The following is a 16,947-nucleotide window of genomic DNA, read 5'->3' as shown; positions in this document are numbered from 1 at the left end:
ATTGAGGAAAATTTCTTTTAAATATAGTCAGCTGATTGCAGATGGCAATCACATCTGCAAAATACCTTCTCCGCAACACCTAGATTGAATAACTGGGTAATACAGCTTAGCCAGTTGACGAATAAAACCATCACAGACCCCATGAGGGTAACAAGTACGAACCATCACTCTGCTTGCTTCTATCAATGAACTTCTAATGCTTGCCTTTTCATACCGTGTTAGGGTGAGAAGGCTGACCCTAGAGGGTTGGTTTGTACCCCAAGGTCAGACAGCAAGTTCACAGCACTGCTGGGGTGGCCTCCTGGTCAACTGCATCTTTCTCTACAGACTGTTTCTCCCTCTGGGCTATATTATACTTTTTAATCAATGCACAATAATTGTACTTTCAAGTTGGGCACAGTGGCATGCCCCAGCTTCTTGGGAACTGAGACGGGAGGATGGCTTAAGACCAGGAGTTTGGGGCTATAGTACACTATGATCTGCTTGTGAATAGCCACTGTACTCTAGCCTGCGCAATGTAGTGAGATCCCGTCTCAAAAAAATCAAAAAAACAAAAACCCACACACAAAACACAAATACCACTAAACACTTTCATGGTCTTTATCATTCTTCAAGTTACTTAAAAATCAGCAACTCAACTGTTGAGCACCTGGAGACAATGGACGCAGAATAAACTGCTAGGATGACAGGAGTCTCTGCCAGGGTCATTCATAGTAAAACTTTATTGAACAGAAAACCCAGCAAAGGTTTTCACCTCTGCAAAGTTCCCCCTGGTTTAAAGTAAAGCACTGCATTTTAAAAAGCAATTATACATAAGTCTTTCCTAGAAAAGTCCTGCTAAAACATGTCTAGCAATTCATTGATTATATAAAGTAGTACACTTAGTGTAATTTAAACATTCCAACAGGAATCAAATCGTACCAGCAGAACCATTTCTGCATCTATGACTTCTATATACAAACACACATGCAGACACACACATCTAGAAAAGTTCTTCAAGCATAAACATGCAACACCTATGCCTTCTACTTACAATGCTTATGAAACTACATACAGTATATATTAAAGCTCTTCAGAATAAAGACATGAGAAGCCTTGAGCATTTTTTGTTCGTCAATTTGTATCACGGCTTCACGTCTTTTTGCTTTTGCTTGATCACAAAAGCACATCATCCTTGTCGGTATTTTAATAACTCTGCCATTGCCATGTTGAGGTGAGGAAATCTAGTTGGAATCAGATGATCCATTCCGTTCTTGTTGAAGCCTGTAGCAGCTACAGCACAAACACCATCAGTTTGCTATGGCTGGGGGGCCTTCCGGAAGAAGAGAGGCAAAGAAAGTCTTAAAGACAAGCCATGCTGTGCTCATAAATGAAGGGCTGGTCTGCTCATCATCCAGTACGTCCCTGTCTGGAGGGAGGTGGTTGGGGTCTTCGGTTTCAGGGTCAGTGCCTTCCTACAGGTAATGAGACACAGTGAGAAAACAATTAGGCTGTGATGAACACCAAATAACTGCCCCTTGTCCCACAGGGGCAGCAACCAGGACCCAGGAAATGATGCCCTAGGCGGGTAGGGCTCTTTCTCAAGCTCCCACAGAACAACTGTACTGATGGCGTGTTCATATTCTGAATACTCCCAGCAGCAAGTAACAGAGCAACTAGATCTTGTTTCTTTTTGAGACTAAATCTCACCCTGTCACCCTAGGTAGTGTCATAGCTGACAGCAACCTCAAACTGTTAGGCTCAAGCAATTGTCTTGCCACAGCCTTCTGAGTAGCTGCAACTGAGTAGCACGAACCACAAAGCCCAGCTAATTTTTCTATTTTTAGTAGAGATAGGGTCTCACTCTTACTTAGGTGGGTCTCTAAGTCCTGAGCTCAAGAGATCTTCCCATCTCAGCCACTCAAAGAGTTGGAATTAGAGACATGTGCTACCGCACCTGGCCCAGATCTTCAACTGTTACTAAACTAGTAAGTTAATTGCTTCATACCACTGAACACTCAAAATAGGTTTTAAAAAACATTTACATATACAAAAATGCAAATTGGTACTAGACAAAAATACCTGATGAATGATGGCATATTTGCATTTTAAAAATAGCTGCTACTCTACAAATAAATGTGACAAAATCATGAAATATTTAGCCACATAAAATGGTAAACCATAATGCTAGAAATCTAAAGGTTCAGGATTTGAGAGCCTGGCATATATGTTAAGCTCCCCTGAGCTCCATGGAGACTTCATACCTGTAGGTTATTGTTGGGGTCCTGGTTAACAGCTTCAGGAGGAAGACCATCATTTGGGAAGTTCTGAACCGGCCTTTGTCTAAATGGAAACCACCCAACATGATGCCTTCAAAGGAAGCACACAGAAGGTCATCTTAGCTAACATCACAGTGAGATTTACTCAAGAATCTAAGCCACCGCAACACCCTGATTTGCAGCTCCTAGGCAAGACCACCTGCAGAGACATTCTATCACACCGTGTCCCGGAACTCCTCATGTATCAGGTTCTTGAACACAGGGGATGTTTCTTCACCCAGTAACATAACCAGCACCTGGCACATAATATCTGCTCAATAGACACTTATTTAGCTGAACTAAACCTCATACTAGAAAACCTGAACAGAGTTGGGGGAAAAAATACACACACAGAGCTGTATTATATATAATATAGGACATAATAAAATATTCTAAATTTGCAGTTTTGTTTTTTTTTTTCTTTGGCCAGGGCCAGGTTTGAACTCTGCCACAACTATTCAGTATATGGGGCTGGCGCCCTAACCCTTTGAGCCACAGGTGCCACCCAAATATTCTAAGTTGGGTCACTTAAACATATGATTCATAGAAAATACTGAAAGTTTGATTTGAAGAATCCAATTAAATCCAAGTCTTAAAGCAAATATGATAAAATATTGACAATGATTAATAGTGGATGTGAGTATGACAGTCTAAATATTCTGTTTTTAAAAATGAAAATAAAAATCCACTTTTACCATAAAGGAAAAATTTCTTCTTTCAGTTTCAACCACAAAGACCCATCATCATTCTAGGCCAGGCTTTCCGAACTTTGCTACCAGTGACATACTGGGCAGAATATTTTCTATGGGAGTTGTCCCGTGTATTGTAGACAATCTAAGCAGCATCCTTTGCATCTACCTACCAGATGCTGCCAGGGCCTCCTCTCCTAGTTTTGGCAGCTAAAAATGTTTCCGGACATTGCCAAATGTCCCCTGGGAGGATGGGCACAAAATCATCCCCATTTGAGAATTAGTGCTCTAGGCCACCACTAAAGCCAAACATCAGGTCTATAAACGTCCCCTGGCCCCTCAGAGGTTTGCTAATAGTCAGCGCCTGACCTTTAACCTCCAAAGGCAGCTGTAGCCTGGTAAAGCAAAAATGTTCTTATTTAAACCAACTAAGACTTTCCTTTCCACATGGCTGTATAATTGTGGTTCACAAGCCTGAAAGGCACCTTAATCTGCAGGAAAAGAGAATATTCTTCTTATATTAACGTAAGACTAGTATGTTCTTGGGAGACACAACCAAACCATAAATTCCTTATCTGAAAGTACCAGAGTACTACTTAAACACACCTCCTTCAGTAATGATCAAATGCTCAAAAAGCACAAAATCTATACCGGATTTGAATGAATCACAGTGTAATCTGTGGTAAGGGTGGAAAAGAAAAGAGAAAGCATCTGCTTACAGGTACATAACCACGGTGGCCCCCATGACCATGAGGAATCTGCTTAGGGAAGAGTAGAAGTAGAGGATACTGAGAAAAACGGAGAATGTAGCTGCTGAGTAGGTCCAATCCAACCAATCTCTATTTATCTCGTCATCTTCTTCCACAATAGGACCACCTTGTGCATTCATCCGCAAATTTTGATTGGCTCCAGGATTAACCACCACTTGAGCAGCAGCATTCTGGTTGGCTGGCTGGTTCTCAGCTGGAAACTGGTTGTGAATAGGGGCTGGAGCAGGTGGAGAGACCACAGGTATCTCTTGTGCACTTGGTGATGGGACAAAAGTCCCTGATGCAGCAGTGGCTGCTAAACTAAAATAGAAATGATACAGGCAGATACTGTTGAGAGCAGGAACCCTAGAGTCTATGGCTCTCCTAACCTTATTTACACAAGAGGCTTTTACTATTAAGAGTTTTAAATAAATACATACACATTTGGTTTTCTTTAATTTAGCAAAGAATTTCTTTACTAACAGTCCTATCTATAATGCCTTTTCTTCTAAGAGATATCACATGGTCAAGGTCACACGGAATTAAGTATCAAGGCCACAATAAGAATATGATACAGTAGCAAATAAAAATTTTCACAAAACCTTAAAGATTCTATAATTGAAACACATTCTAAACAAAGGCATTAAACTTTGTCTCAGACGAAGCCCCCTTTATCAGTACATAAATCAGGCAGCTGCTCTTATTTACACTTGACTCCACCCACAGGCCCAGGCAGAGCTAGGCTCTGCAGAGACTTAGGAAAATACACTCATCTCTCCATTTTGAACTTTACAGGTGACATGGTTGAAATTTCCCTCAATTCCTGGGAGCCCTAACTACACCCCGCATGGTGAGAAGGACTCACTATTGCATGTAGTACTGCCGTGCGTAGATCTGCTGGAACCAGGAGAGCTGCAGCCACCCATAGGGTGTGTAGCCAGAGAAACCGGGTCCCAGGCCTTGGAATGCCTGCTGGGCAGCTTCAGGCCTATACAGAGATTAAAACAAAAAAATTCCCTACTCATGAGTTGGCTAAGTATGAATAAATGAAAACTAAGTTTAAATTAAAATCAGGAATTCAAATCAAAATGACAGAAGAATGCTTTATGGCAGTGGCATGGTAGATGACTGTACAACACACCTGTGTAACACAGCACAGAAAGTGCTGAATGACAAAGCCCTCCTAGGGTAGTCCAGATCCCACAGGAAAACGAAAGCCCCTACCAGCTGCTTATTCTGTGCAGAGATGAATAAACAAGCTGAGCTTTTTCGAGTTAAGTAGATCCCACCCAATTTTTGACTTGGTAGGTCTCACTGCAGGTCTAAATCTATTATTCATCCTTTAGAGAATATCTCAAAAGCCACATACCTGCCAAAGTCTTTCCTGAAGGAATTTTCTTTCCCTATCCTAGATCTAAATCTATAGTTACATGTGCATATATAACCTGTACATCTTACTGACCACTTGGTGTCCTATCCAGGTTGCTAGGTCCCCCAGCAATCTTGTGGGGAGGTAGCCCTCATACAGTTCAGTGAAAACAAGGGAATTTGTACAAGGGCTAGTAAATAGCAGAGCTGTACTTGAGGCCTGGCTTGTTTGATGCCAAACTCATGTTTCTTCAACATGAAGAATATAGCCTTCCATATTATCATGGAATATAGCCTTCAGGAGAGGCCTGTGGGGTCAACTCTGGTTTTGTGCTTATATAGAAAACTCATTTGGCAGCACATTACAAAGTTGAAATAATAGCAGAACTGGAGGAAGACAGGAATTGGTTGTGTGGTCACCCCTGTAGGTCAAGTCACATCATTCAGCAAAGTTACATGCACTGGATGTTCAATAAATATTTGTTAAATGCAACTGACAAGTTTAAATATGGTAAAATTCAAGTAAATACAGGCCTCAATTCTCAAGTTGTTCAGCCAGAATAAGGGAAGCAGTTTTAAGTTTTTCTATCCAATAATTTTCTATCCAGTAATTATCCAATTTATATGCTGACAATCTTTTAACCAAATTCCACACCCAGAGTACTTCTAAAATAGTATTTTCTTTTTTTTTTTTTTTTTTTGGAGACAGAGCCTCAAGCTGTCCCCCTGGGTAGAGTGCCGTGGCATTATAGCTCACAGCAACCTCCAACTCCTGGGCTCAAGCGAGTCTCCTGCCTCCGCCTCCCAAGTAGCTGGGACCACAGGCGCCCGCCACAACCCCGGCTATTTTTTGGTTGCAGCCGTCATTGTTGTTTGGCGGGTCCGGGCTGGGGATTCGAACCCGCCACCTTAGGTGTACGTGGCTGGCGCCTTAGCCGGTTGAGCTATAGGCGCCGAGCCTAAAATAGTATTTTCAATTCAATTAGCTCTTGGCACAGTATCATTTTGATCATTTAAAAAGTATGGAAATGAGAAGATAAAGTGCTTTTTTAATTTTGTTAGATCTGATGATGGCATTCTAAACACATAAGATAACTAAAATGGTTTTACAGTTATATACTGAAGTATGTAGGGATAAAGTAACAGAATGTCTGGGAATTATTTTTAAATACTTCAAAAAAAAAAAGAAGGGTACAATAGATGAAGCAAGTATGGCAAAACTTTGCTCATTACTGGGTCTGGGTGATAGTGTGGGAGTTCATCATACAGCACCCCCGTACTCTTGCAGTTCCATTAAAGGGAAAAAAAAAAAAACATCTCATTCATCAACATTTGGCTTTGGCTTGGTGCCTGTAGCTCAAGTGACTAAGGCGCCAGCCACATACACCTGAACTGGCAGGTTTGAATCCAGCCTGGGCCTGCCAAACAACAATGACAACTACAACCAAAAAATAGCCAGGCATTGTGGTGGGCACCTCTAGTCCCAGCTACTTGGGAGGCTGAGGCAAGAGTATCGCTTACTCCCAAGAGCTGGAGGTTGCTGTGAGCTGTGACGCCACAGAACTCTACCCAGGGGGACAGCTTGAGGCTGTTTCAAAAAAAAAAAAAAAAATTGGTTTTATCAAAAATTTAACAAAAAGGGATAGGGAAATTAGAGAATTTCAACTTGTGCTTAAATTATTTTTTTCCCAAAAGTACTTTCATAAAAAGTTTGCAAGAGCTACAAAACCCAAACATCAGAGCATTAGTCAGTTCTGGCTTTTGCTCTAAAGAAAAGCTCTAATTGCTATAAAGGGACATTTTTCCTACTACCACCAGCACAGTCCTTGGCAGAATGCTTCTTAAACAGTCTCTCCCCTTTTGTTACCCATTGTTACAATAAACAAGCGCAAAGCCACTCAGCAAAACATCTGCACAATGCATACGACAGCTATTTTTTCTGCAGCAGCACTAATTTCCTATAATGAGGGCAACCAAGAGGTCAGCACAATGGAAAGAACAACCACATAGGAAGATAAAATGCCTACATTTTCAATAATGTGTCAACTACTTTTTTTATATTTTCCTAAAAGACTGTGTATTAAGTTAAATATACTGGGTGGCCATAAAGTTCATGTGCAATTTAAAATAGTGTGCCATTTAAAGTTGCACAAAACTTTATGGACATTCAGTATAAGAAATCTTCAGTCTTTTATGAAGTGAAAAATCTGTACATTTTAAAGTTCTGCTATGTCTTAAATTGATAGAAATGAGGTACATGCATGTTGTATAAAGCTGGTTCATTATTATAACACTCACCTTGAAATGTTCTCCCATCCAGAGGGAGAAAGGTTCTGAAGAACTCCCCTCTGCCGTAAACCATCACTTGAGGAATCCCCAAGATACTGTCCCTGATTAGGACCAATGGGCTGCTCTGTGGATTCAGCAACCTAAGTAAGTGTAATATGAACACAGACAAAGGATCTGATGCAACTGTCTGAAATCAAGCTAAAAGTGTTTTGCTGTGAATTGCTTGCCTTCTACCTCCCACCTCTAAACATGACAAATTATACAGATGCAATGTTACGCAAAAACTAGTCTGAAATTTGTTCAACAACTTTCAATATATAGATACTTAAAAAACCTTATTTTTTTCCTAGGCCAACTATGCTGCAGTTTCACTAAAATCTTCCAAGGTTGGTGAGAGAGTTTTGAGACAGAGTCTATGTTGCCTTTGGTAGAGTGTTGTGGTGTCACTGCCCACAGCAACCTTAAACTCTTAGGCTTAAGCTATTCTCTTGCCTCAGCCTCCCAAATAGCTGGGACTATAGGCACCTGCCACAACACCCAGCTATTTTTGTTGTTGTTGCTGTTGTAGTTGTCATTGTTGTTGAGCTGGCCAGGGCTGGGTTTGAACCCACCAGCCTCAGGGTATGTGGCTAGCACCCTAACCACTGTGCTACAGATGCTGAGCCTCTTTTTCTTTCTTTCTTTTTTTTTTTTTTTTTTTTTTTGAGAAAGTGTCTTGATAATACTTTAAACATCTTATAGTACTAAATGTACTATGTACTAATCCTGGGCGGCACTTGTGTCTCAGTGAGTAGGGTGCTGACCCCATATACCAGGAGTAGGGGGTTCGTACCCGGCCCTGGCCAAACTGCAACAAAAAATAGCCAGGCGTTGTGGCAGGCACCTGTAGTCCCAGCTACTCAGGAGGCTGAGGCAAGAGAATCACCTAAGCCCAAGAGCTGGAGGTTGCTGTGAGCTGCGACACCACAGCACTCTACCGAGGGCAACAAAGTGAGACTCTGCCTCTTTAAAAAAAAAAAAAAAATTTACTAATCCCAGAAATTAAATTTAGCCAACCAGATTTATAAATACAACTTGGCCAGCAACCTAAATTAAATGAGAGAGAATTTCCTATACTATATTCAGTTGTCTTAGTAAATATAGTTGTTATACAATTATAAAGTACATTGAAGTATTAGAATATTAATAGTATGTATTTGAATAAACATTGTGAAATGAAAAAAAGCTTTTGACTGTTAAATATAAGTCTTTGGAGCCTCGTGTGGCAGTGCACACCTAGTCTCTAAAACTTGGGAACCTGAAGCTAGAGGATAGTCTGAGTTTAAGACTGGCCTGGGTAACATAGTGAGACCCCCCATCTCCAAAAAAAAAAAAACCCTCTATAACTCTTTAGAGATCACTTGATAAATATTGTGGCCTTTTCCAATTCAACTGCGTAATCACAATGAAAATTTCCAAAGGAAATATATTCACTTTTTTAGTCCAGTGATCTGGATAAACAGTACTGTAGAGCAAATCATATCCCAGAAGATGGTGTCATACATATAACTCCACTTTTCCATGATAGTACTAAGAGAACAGTCTACTACTATTACAGTAAATGCTCACTTGTACTGATAACACAGTTTCTAATTCTTAGAGAAGAAACACAATATTACTTGGTAAAAAGACTATAAAAATCTCTCTTAAGAGTTGTATTCAACTTCCTTTATTACTCCCCTGAGAGTCTGAATGATACAGATTGAGATAACCATGAAAAGGCAGACATACCTTTGTGTTGATTTCTGGCGTTTTTGAAGGACTCTTCACATTGCACACTAGATGCAAAACATGCCGTTTTTCCTGCTAAAACAAGAAAGGAATTACTTACAGACTTGAACTCAATCTGGTCAACGTTTAAAAACATTCAAAAGTTAACGTGGAAGTGAAGTACCTTTGGAAGCAAGTCCCTGAGACATTGGTGATCTAACAACAGCTTTCCCGAATAAATTAACCTCTGGTCCTCTGGACGCTGGAGGAAAGAAAGTAACACAGGTCAGCACTTAGCCCTCACAAGTCCCCAAACAGGTAAGAAACTGTTTCATACCAATAACTTTTATACACATCCTCCCTTCACCGCACACAGCACAAGAAAACACTGTTTCAAAGGCTCGATATACAGAACTCTTACTTAGAAAGTGCTTAATTTTAAGCTGGTCTCTTAACATGCAAATAAATTTAGGATGGCAAATGAACTCCAGTCCACAAAACCTATGGCAATATACTTGACTTTACTCCCAGGAAAACTGCTTTGTGCCACTACAACAACTGAGGGCTCCTATAGCAACTGAGTTTGACAAAACTCATAGTACTGCCAAGGTCAGCCTTCACCAAAACCACTAAGCATTGCCCCTAAATAACAAAAGCAATTCTAAATTTAAGCCCTGTGGCTTTCCAAACCTACAAACACAACAACCCTGTGAGATTTAATATCTATATTTTAAGGGGAGAAAGTCTTGAGAAATTGACTTGTCCAAGGTCAGGTGCTAAAGAGTCAAGATTCCAACCTCTCTTCTCTTCCATACAAGAGGGACTCCACACACTTTTATACAAACATTACTTTTAAAATCTATTTTCAACTCCTTAAACTATACTTAAAAATAGTCTAAAATTATACACACCAAAGTTAGTACACTGGAGATTACCAATTTGTTAACCTGTTCTTGTCAGAATAACTGATTATGCAAAAGCTGGATAAAGTTATTCCTGCCAAGCAGCCTAGGATTATAAAAGCAAGCTTTTAACAACAAACAAAAGAAAACAGGAAAAAACTGTACCTACTTATCTACATACATCAGGATTTCATAACTAAAGCAAAAGAAACACATTGGATTGCTGTGTTCATCACTGTTCTTATTGATGGACTTTGTAGGTAAATTCTACATGTGAATTTGTAAATTACTACTGTACATGTGGAGTCCTGCATTACATTAAAGAGTTCAACCACCAGAAAAGGGTTGAAAACCACAGCTTCCTGTGGTTTTAAATTATCCCCCCACCACCTGTAAAGGCCTAAACTAACACTCTGTCTTCACCCAGAAAGGCTGATTTGGAAAAAAAAAAAAGCAAACTTTTAGAGTTTCTCACATTATATCATTTTATACTACAGAAAACAAATGGTAAATATGCATTAGCCATAATAATTTTTAAACACATATTTGTGTATCTGAGAGATTATTTGCAACCTTAGGTCTTTAGATTTAACAAACAGAAGTTATGTTCTTCACCCAAGGAACTCTCCTCCAAAAACAGTGCCTTTTTAAAATTGAGTCTCACTCTGTCACCATGGGTAGAGTGGCTTGGCATCATAGCTCACAGCAACCTCAAACTCTTGGACTCAAGTGATCCTCTTGCCTCAGCCTCTTAAGTAGCTGGGATTACAGGGGCCCACCACACCACCAGGTTAGTTTTTCTGTTTTTAGCAGAGACAGGGTCTCACACTCTTGCTCAGGCTGGTATCTAACTCCTGAACTAAAGGGATCCACCCACCTAGGCCTCCCAGGGCACTAGGAGTACAGGTGTGAGCCACCAGGCCGGACTCAAAACACGTCCTTTTAGCAAATGATGCAACTAGAGACTACACCTGCTTCAGCAATTTGTGTACTTAACAGCCATTCTCAGGGCAACACTGCCACTTAGTTTCTTGGAAGCAGTTATGATGAAATTGCAAAGTGTGCCAAGGTGAATTCTAAAGGACACAGGAACAGAAGCTTATTAACTAAGCAAATTTAAAAATATCAACTCAGAAGGAAAACTCAATTCTACACCGTTGAGCATATGGAACATAAACAGACACAGGAGCTACTGCGGGTTGCAACTCCTCCGATAAGAACGCGTAATTTCACGATCTCTTCCTGCCTAGATGCCCTCTCCTGTTAATGGAGAATTACACTGGCGGGCAGTAAAGAACACTGCTGACACTTACATAATATCAGAGCAGAAAGTAAATACAGGAAGGTCCAGCTCACAGCCTCATCACGTGTTGGGGAGGGCCAGCTGCGCTAAGGGTGATGTTGACAGACATCGACCAAAACAAAGCCAGGAAGTCTTCCTAACTGAGGGACTGAAGCCTGAAAACCACACTCAAGGAGACTCCTGGCTACTTCCCCTCTAAATCACCCTTTGCCAGAAAGTGCCCAAGGCTCCTCCCTGGGACCAAGCAATGGCTGTGCAGTCCAGTGCCACAGGGAGGGGCCGGGGGAAGGTGGGCAGGGAGAGGAAGAGCCACGTTCTGCTTCTGGGTGTGGGACCTTAAGCACATCGCGGCTGGGCGCGCACTGTGCTTCTCTAACCACTGGCCGAGTTGGCATCACTCTCTTCTCCCCGTTGAGAGGCTACATCCAAAAACCTCATTTCACAACACTATTTTTTCTTATTTCTACCCAATGGATGCAAGCCGGATTGGGCACACCTAGTCGCCCAGGCACTTGGGGGAAACTGAGGTTTGGAGAGTGAAACAACTCACCCAAGGTCAAACTGCCTTTTCAGTGGTTTGGTTAAGGCCAGAGGCCAGATCTAGGGACAAGGAAGGAGTCTGGGCAGTTAGGTCAGGAGTGTGACAACCTTGGGGACAAGGGATGTTGAGTGACAGGGGTTGGCAGCCCGCCAGGGAGCAGGGTTGATGGCAGTCTGGAACGAAGATGTATCAGCCACTGGGCAAGGAGATGGGGAGCCTAGGGTGGTGAGGCAGGGAAAGGGGAGACCACAGCCCAGGGGTAGGTGACCAAGCGAAGGCCAGCCGCCATAGGAGGTTGACGACGGAGGTGACCACAGGAAAGGGAAGGCAGACGTGGAATCCTTAAAAGGGAGGTCAGGGCCCTCTCACCGGACGCTCGGGATATACGCGGCTCAAGTGGGCCTTGAGATGGCCCACACTCCAGCTGCGGTCACCGCTCAGCTCCAAGTCGCGGTGGCGCTGGTTGGGGCTTTTCACCAGAAGCGTGACGGACTCGGGCCGGGGCTCCGGTTCCATGTCGGCAGCGCTGTGGGAGGATCGGCTGCGCTCCGAGGTGCCAGGCAGGCGGCGTCGCGGCCGCCCGCAAGCTCCGCAACGACGGTTCGCGTCTCTGGGGCGCGCGCCCCCGCCGCGGGAGCCTTTTATTTGCGCCCCGCGCCCTGGCTCTGCGGGCAGAACGCTCTGTGGCTGCCGCCCATTGGCTGAGGCGAAGGCACTGCCCTAACGTGGCCCAATCGGCGCCCGAATCTGAGCAGCGGAGGGGCGGGCTAAGCACGTGGGCGCGGGCTGATGCAACCCGCCGCCGTTGCGTCACCCGGAGTCGGGGCTGCGGCCGAAGCGCCTTGGTTCGGCGGCCATGTTTGGGTGCGCTGTGGCCTGCGCGCGGGCTCCGTCCTGGGAGCTCGGGGCGCGGAGAGGGGCCCTTCTAGCTCCAGTTGCCGAAGGCTCTTGAGGCAGGGGCTGCGGAGGGGGCATCCCGACTGACTTCAGTGTAGCGGGCTCTGCAAATTGTTTCCTCACAAAGCAGCACCCCCGCCCTTTTTGACCCGGGGCATCCAGGCCCACTTCTCCTTGCCCCATGGCCTTCCTAAAGGGGATCCTCCCCACCTGGCCTCGGTTCCTAGAATAGCTGGGCCGAGCCCGCGTGGGACCCCACCCCAGAGGTCGCTCTAGATGCCCCATAGGAGGGCGAGGAAGAAGCGAGTCCCTGTCTTCTCTGGCTGAGAGAGGGGAGGCGTCAGGAAGCGGTTGCAGATCAAGCTGAGCTCCAGCCTGGAACGGGGAACGTCCCACCCACAAACTCCCCAGCGAGCAAAGTGGCACGGACCCAACTTCCTGGAAGCCGCGGAGGGACAGCACCCTTGGTACCTATGGCGAGCTGGCCGCAGTCCAGCTTACACTGGCAGACCTCAAAATGGGCATTGCTTTAGAGGACAGGGACATGCGCTGGGCACAGGCCAGGAGGACCCGCTCAGATTCCGGAAATGTGACCACGAATGCTGCTCAGTTGTAGGCGCTCCCGCCCTCCCTCCCTCTCCTCTGTAGGAAAAAAAGTCTTAAAATCAAAACTGACATAGCCCTGACATAGCCGCGTTCTTGTTCCAGTTCCGTTGGGACACCTGTTTTTCCAGGTGTGCCCGGAGTTTGACAAGGGCAGGAGGATAACAGGAGGAACCTGGTCCGGCTGGCGGGCGTATTCGTTTGCTACAGCTGTCATGACAAAGTCCCATGAACTGGGTGGCTTAAACAAGTTATTGTCTCGCAGTTCTGGAAGCTGGAAGTCTGAGATAAAGGTGTCAGCGGGACTGGTTCCCTCTGAGGCTTCAGGGAGAGTCGGTTCCGTGCCTCTCTGCTAGCTCTCGAAGTTGGCTGTCAGTCTTGGGGATTGTAGGTCATCCCTACACTCTGCCTGCATCATCATATGGGGTGTGGGTGTGTGTTTTCACATCCTCTTCCCTCTAAACCTGTCTGGCTCTGTGTCCAAATTTCCCCTTTTTATAAGGACACCAGTCATGAGGGATTAGAGCATACTCTAATGACTCATTTTAACTTGCTCATTTGCAAAGACCTTGTTTCCAAATATTGTCAGATTCATAGGTACTGGGGGTTAGGACTTCAACGTCTTTTTGGAGGACACAATTCAACCCGTAACAGCCTTAATGTAACACAGAACACAAAGTGGTTTCTTTCTCAGCTGCCCTTATATTAAGAAGGGAGGTTGAGAGCTTTGAAGATAAATTGTCCTGGTGCTCAGCTTTTGCTGAATGGTTTTTGTTTGCTGAGAAGGGATCTGACCCTTTTCCTCAAGGCTGGCTTCATGGGCATGGGATCTGTGGCATCCAATGTGGCCCCACACTTGGTTTAATAGTCTGCTGTTATCTTAAAATTCTTTTTTTTTGAGACAGAGTCTTACTATGTTGCCCTCGGTAGAGTGTGGTGGCGTCACAGCTCACAGCAACCTCAAACTCTTGGGCTTAAGCAATTCTCTTGCCTCAGCCTCCCAAGTAGCTGGGACTATAGGCACCGGCCACAACACCTGGCTATTTTTCTTTTGCAGTAGTCATTGTCGTTTAGCTGGCCTGAGCTGGGTTCGAACCCACCAGCCTGGGTGTATGTGGCTGTCGCCATAACCACTGTGCTCTGGTGACAAGCCCATTTTAAATTCTTAATAAATTTTAAACAGAAGCCCTGCATATTTGTTTCATACTGGGCCCCACAAATTATGTATAATAGCTTATCATAGATCAGGATGGGAGAAAATGACTGATTACAGTCTGGTTGTCTTAAAGTTAAGTATGCCAGTAGCAAGGTTCCTTAGCCTACAATGACAAGCCTCAGGCCCCTTAACACATAGATGACCAGTCACGAGTTACCCAGTAATCTGGACAGTTTCTGCTTAAAACTGCTGGTCAACAATGTGTCAAGATGTTAGAGGTGCCAAGTGACTCTATGTCATGAGCAGCTGAGAGATGAGGAGGGGAGAAAAAATAAAATAGGTTGAATTTGGGACAGTTGGGAATTGAGACTGGCAAAAATCAATCAGGGAACAGCTGCTATGTTTACAAATTGTTAACCAGCATTTTTACACAGAAATTATCCATCTTACCAGGTAACTCGTGACTTGTCAGCAGTGTCTACTCTGTAGTAAGAAAAGTACAGGAGTGGTTTTTGTCCTAGGAAAAAAATGATCCAATTTCTGTGATTCCCTCTTGAGTTATATCTCCCAAATGAGCTTTAGCTCCTTTTAGAGGACTTTGGTGACTCTGCTTACAGCATATAGGAAAACACTAAATTCAAATCAACAAGTGTGCCAAGAATAGAAAGCTAAACACAGCACGACCCTGCTCTCTGTGACCTTACAAATATAATGGTGGTGATAACAGAAATAAAAAAATCCAACGTCTCATACATTTCTGAAGGATTTATGGTTATGTTCAGGGATTATGCTGAGAAAAAGAGAAGAGACAGAGTCAGAGAAAACTTGATGGGAGAGGAGGGAGAGGTGTAATTAGAGCTGAACTTTGAAAGATGGGTAGGATTTGAAAAAAAAAAAAAACAGTGGCAGCAATTACTGATTAAGCTCATTGTGGTGCCAGTAACTTGATACACAGAATTTATGTGGGAAAGTATAGCACAGTGGTTAAACTCATGGGCCCAGTTTTTGCCATTTACTAGAAAGGCAAGTTATTTAACTTCTCGTACCTAACTTCCTTCATCTGTAAAATAGGAATAATAATAATAAGGAGGATAAAAATAGTATCTATTTCATAGTTGTGAGGTTTACATGGTATAACATTGCTAAAGCTCTTAGGACAGACCCAGACATTTAGTAAGCCCTCAGTAAATATTTGCCATTAATATCTAGAGGACTGCAAACAGTCGAGTGGTTCTTACTCCCCCCACCCTTTGGCCCCTGCCATGTGATGTTTTCTGCCATGTTATAATGAAGCAGGAAGGCCCTGGAAAGATGCCGGCCCTTGCTATTGAATTTCTCATCCTCCAGAACTTGGAGCCAATACATTTCTGTGCATTATAAAGTACCCAGTCTGTGGTATTCTGTTACAGGTATAGCAGCACAAAACAGACTAAGACATGAAGATTCCCACAACACCAAGTATCGACAAGGATGTGGAGCAAGCAGAATGCTCACACAAGGCTGGTTGGAGTGTGAAATGGTACAAAGTTGGTCTGGCATTTTCTCATAAAGCTAAACACAACTACTGTATAACCCTGCCATTACATGCATAGGGATTTACCCCAAAGAAATGACAACATACATTCGGGCAGAGACTTGAACGAGAATGTTCGTGGCAGCTAGATTCATAATACCACCAAATGCTAGGAATCGTTCAGGTGTCTAACAGGAAACTAGTTAAACAAATTATATCTATACAATGGAAAACAGTAATAAGAAGGGATGAACTACTGATACATGCAACAACGTGAATGAATCTCAGAACCACGCTGAAGGAAAGAAGCAGACAAAATGTATACCTATTACATGATTTCATTCATATACAGTTCAAGAATAAGCAAAACTCATCTATGGTGACAGAAAACAGAGCAGTGGCTGTCTGGGGATAAAGGTAGCAGAGATTGACTTGGGAGGGGCCTGGCAGTGGTGTGCTGAAGCCACCTTGCACTAGTTCACAGAAACTGATTATGATTCTGTCTCCCCAACTCTGCTTTCAGTGACATCACATTGATAGCTTGAAAATGGCCATAGTGAGAGTATTTACACCAGGGAGATCAACTAACACGGTAAATCACAGCTTTTCTTACCCCCAGGGATCTATTTGTTAATCTTTTACCACCATACCACTGAGCCTGAAGGAACTTTCTGGGGTGATAAAATGTTCTCTATCTTGATAGGGTATGGTCACAAAAGCATAGACATTTGTCCAATTTGATCAAGTTGTACACTTAGGAATTTATGCATTTCACTGTATTTACATTATATCTCAATTTAAAAATATTTAAAGGCTCGGCGCCTATAGCTCAACCGGCTAAGGCGCCAGCCACGTACACCTAAGGTGGCGGGTTCGAATCCCCAGCCCGGA

General features: G+C 43.4%; 1 protein-coding gene across 2 annotated transcripts; it reads right to left on the bottom strand.

The window, feature by feature from the left end:
* Window positions 1–696: 696 nt before the first annotated feature.
* HERPUD1 (homocysteine inducible ER protein with ubiquitin like domain 1) lies at window positions 697–12,593 on the bottom strand. Of its 2 annotated transcripts, none has more exons than XM_003792560.3 (8): window positions 12,257–12,593; window positions 9,326–9,403; window positions 9,163–9,237; window positions 7,402–7,532; window positions 4,601–4,723; window positions 3,706–4,056; window positions 2,244–2,349; window positions 697–1,454 (listed from the first exon to the last, which is right to left on the bottom strand). In XM_003792560.3, exons 1-8 carry the CDS (start codon window positions 12,401–12,403, stop codon window positions 1,290–1,292), a joined length of 1,176 nt encoding a protein of 391 aa, XP_003792608.1. In that variant the 5' UTR covers window positions 12,404–12,593; the 3' UTR covers window positions 697–1,289. The 2 variants fall into 2 exon arrangements, with proteins under 2 accessions (XP_003792608.1, XP_012662290.1); XM_012806836.2 differs by having other exon boundaries at window positions 9,163–9,234; window positions 12,257–12,551.
* Between the last annotated feature and the right edge of the window lie 4,354 nt (window positions 12,594–16,947).

This window comes from Otolemur garnettii, unplaced genomic scaffold, assembly GCF_000181295.1.
Source record: "Otolemur garnettii isolate 467f Iridium unplaced genomic scaffold, OtoGar3 scaffold00058, whole genome shotgun sequence".
In the NCBI taxonomy this organism is placed as follows: Eukaryota; Metazoa; Chordata; class Mammalia; order Primates; family Galagidae; genus Otolemur; species Otolemur garnettii.
Note: the sequence above shows the minus strand (reverse complement) of the source record. Positions and strands in the feature narration are given on the sequence as shown.

What these genes read in the sequence shown, in the direction of transcription:
- HERPUD1 (XM_003792560.3), bottom strand. Translation starts at nt 12,403, where the DNA reads ATGGAACCGGAGCCCCGGCCCGAGTCCGTCACGCTTCTGGTGAAAAGC. An exon ending in CGCCAGAAATCAACACAAAG is followed by an intron (nt 7,533 to 9,162) that starts GTATGTCTGCCT and finishes ACACTTACTTAG; the next exon opens with GTTGCTGAATCCACAGAGCA. An exon ending in GGATGGGAGAACATTTCAAG is followed by an intron (nt 4,724 to 7,401) that starts GTGAGTGTTATA and finishes ATCTCTGTATAG; the next exon opens with GCCTGAAGCTGCCCAGCAGG.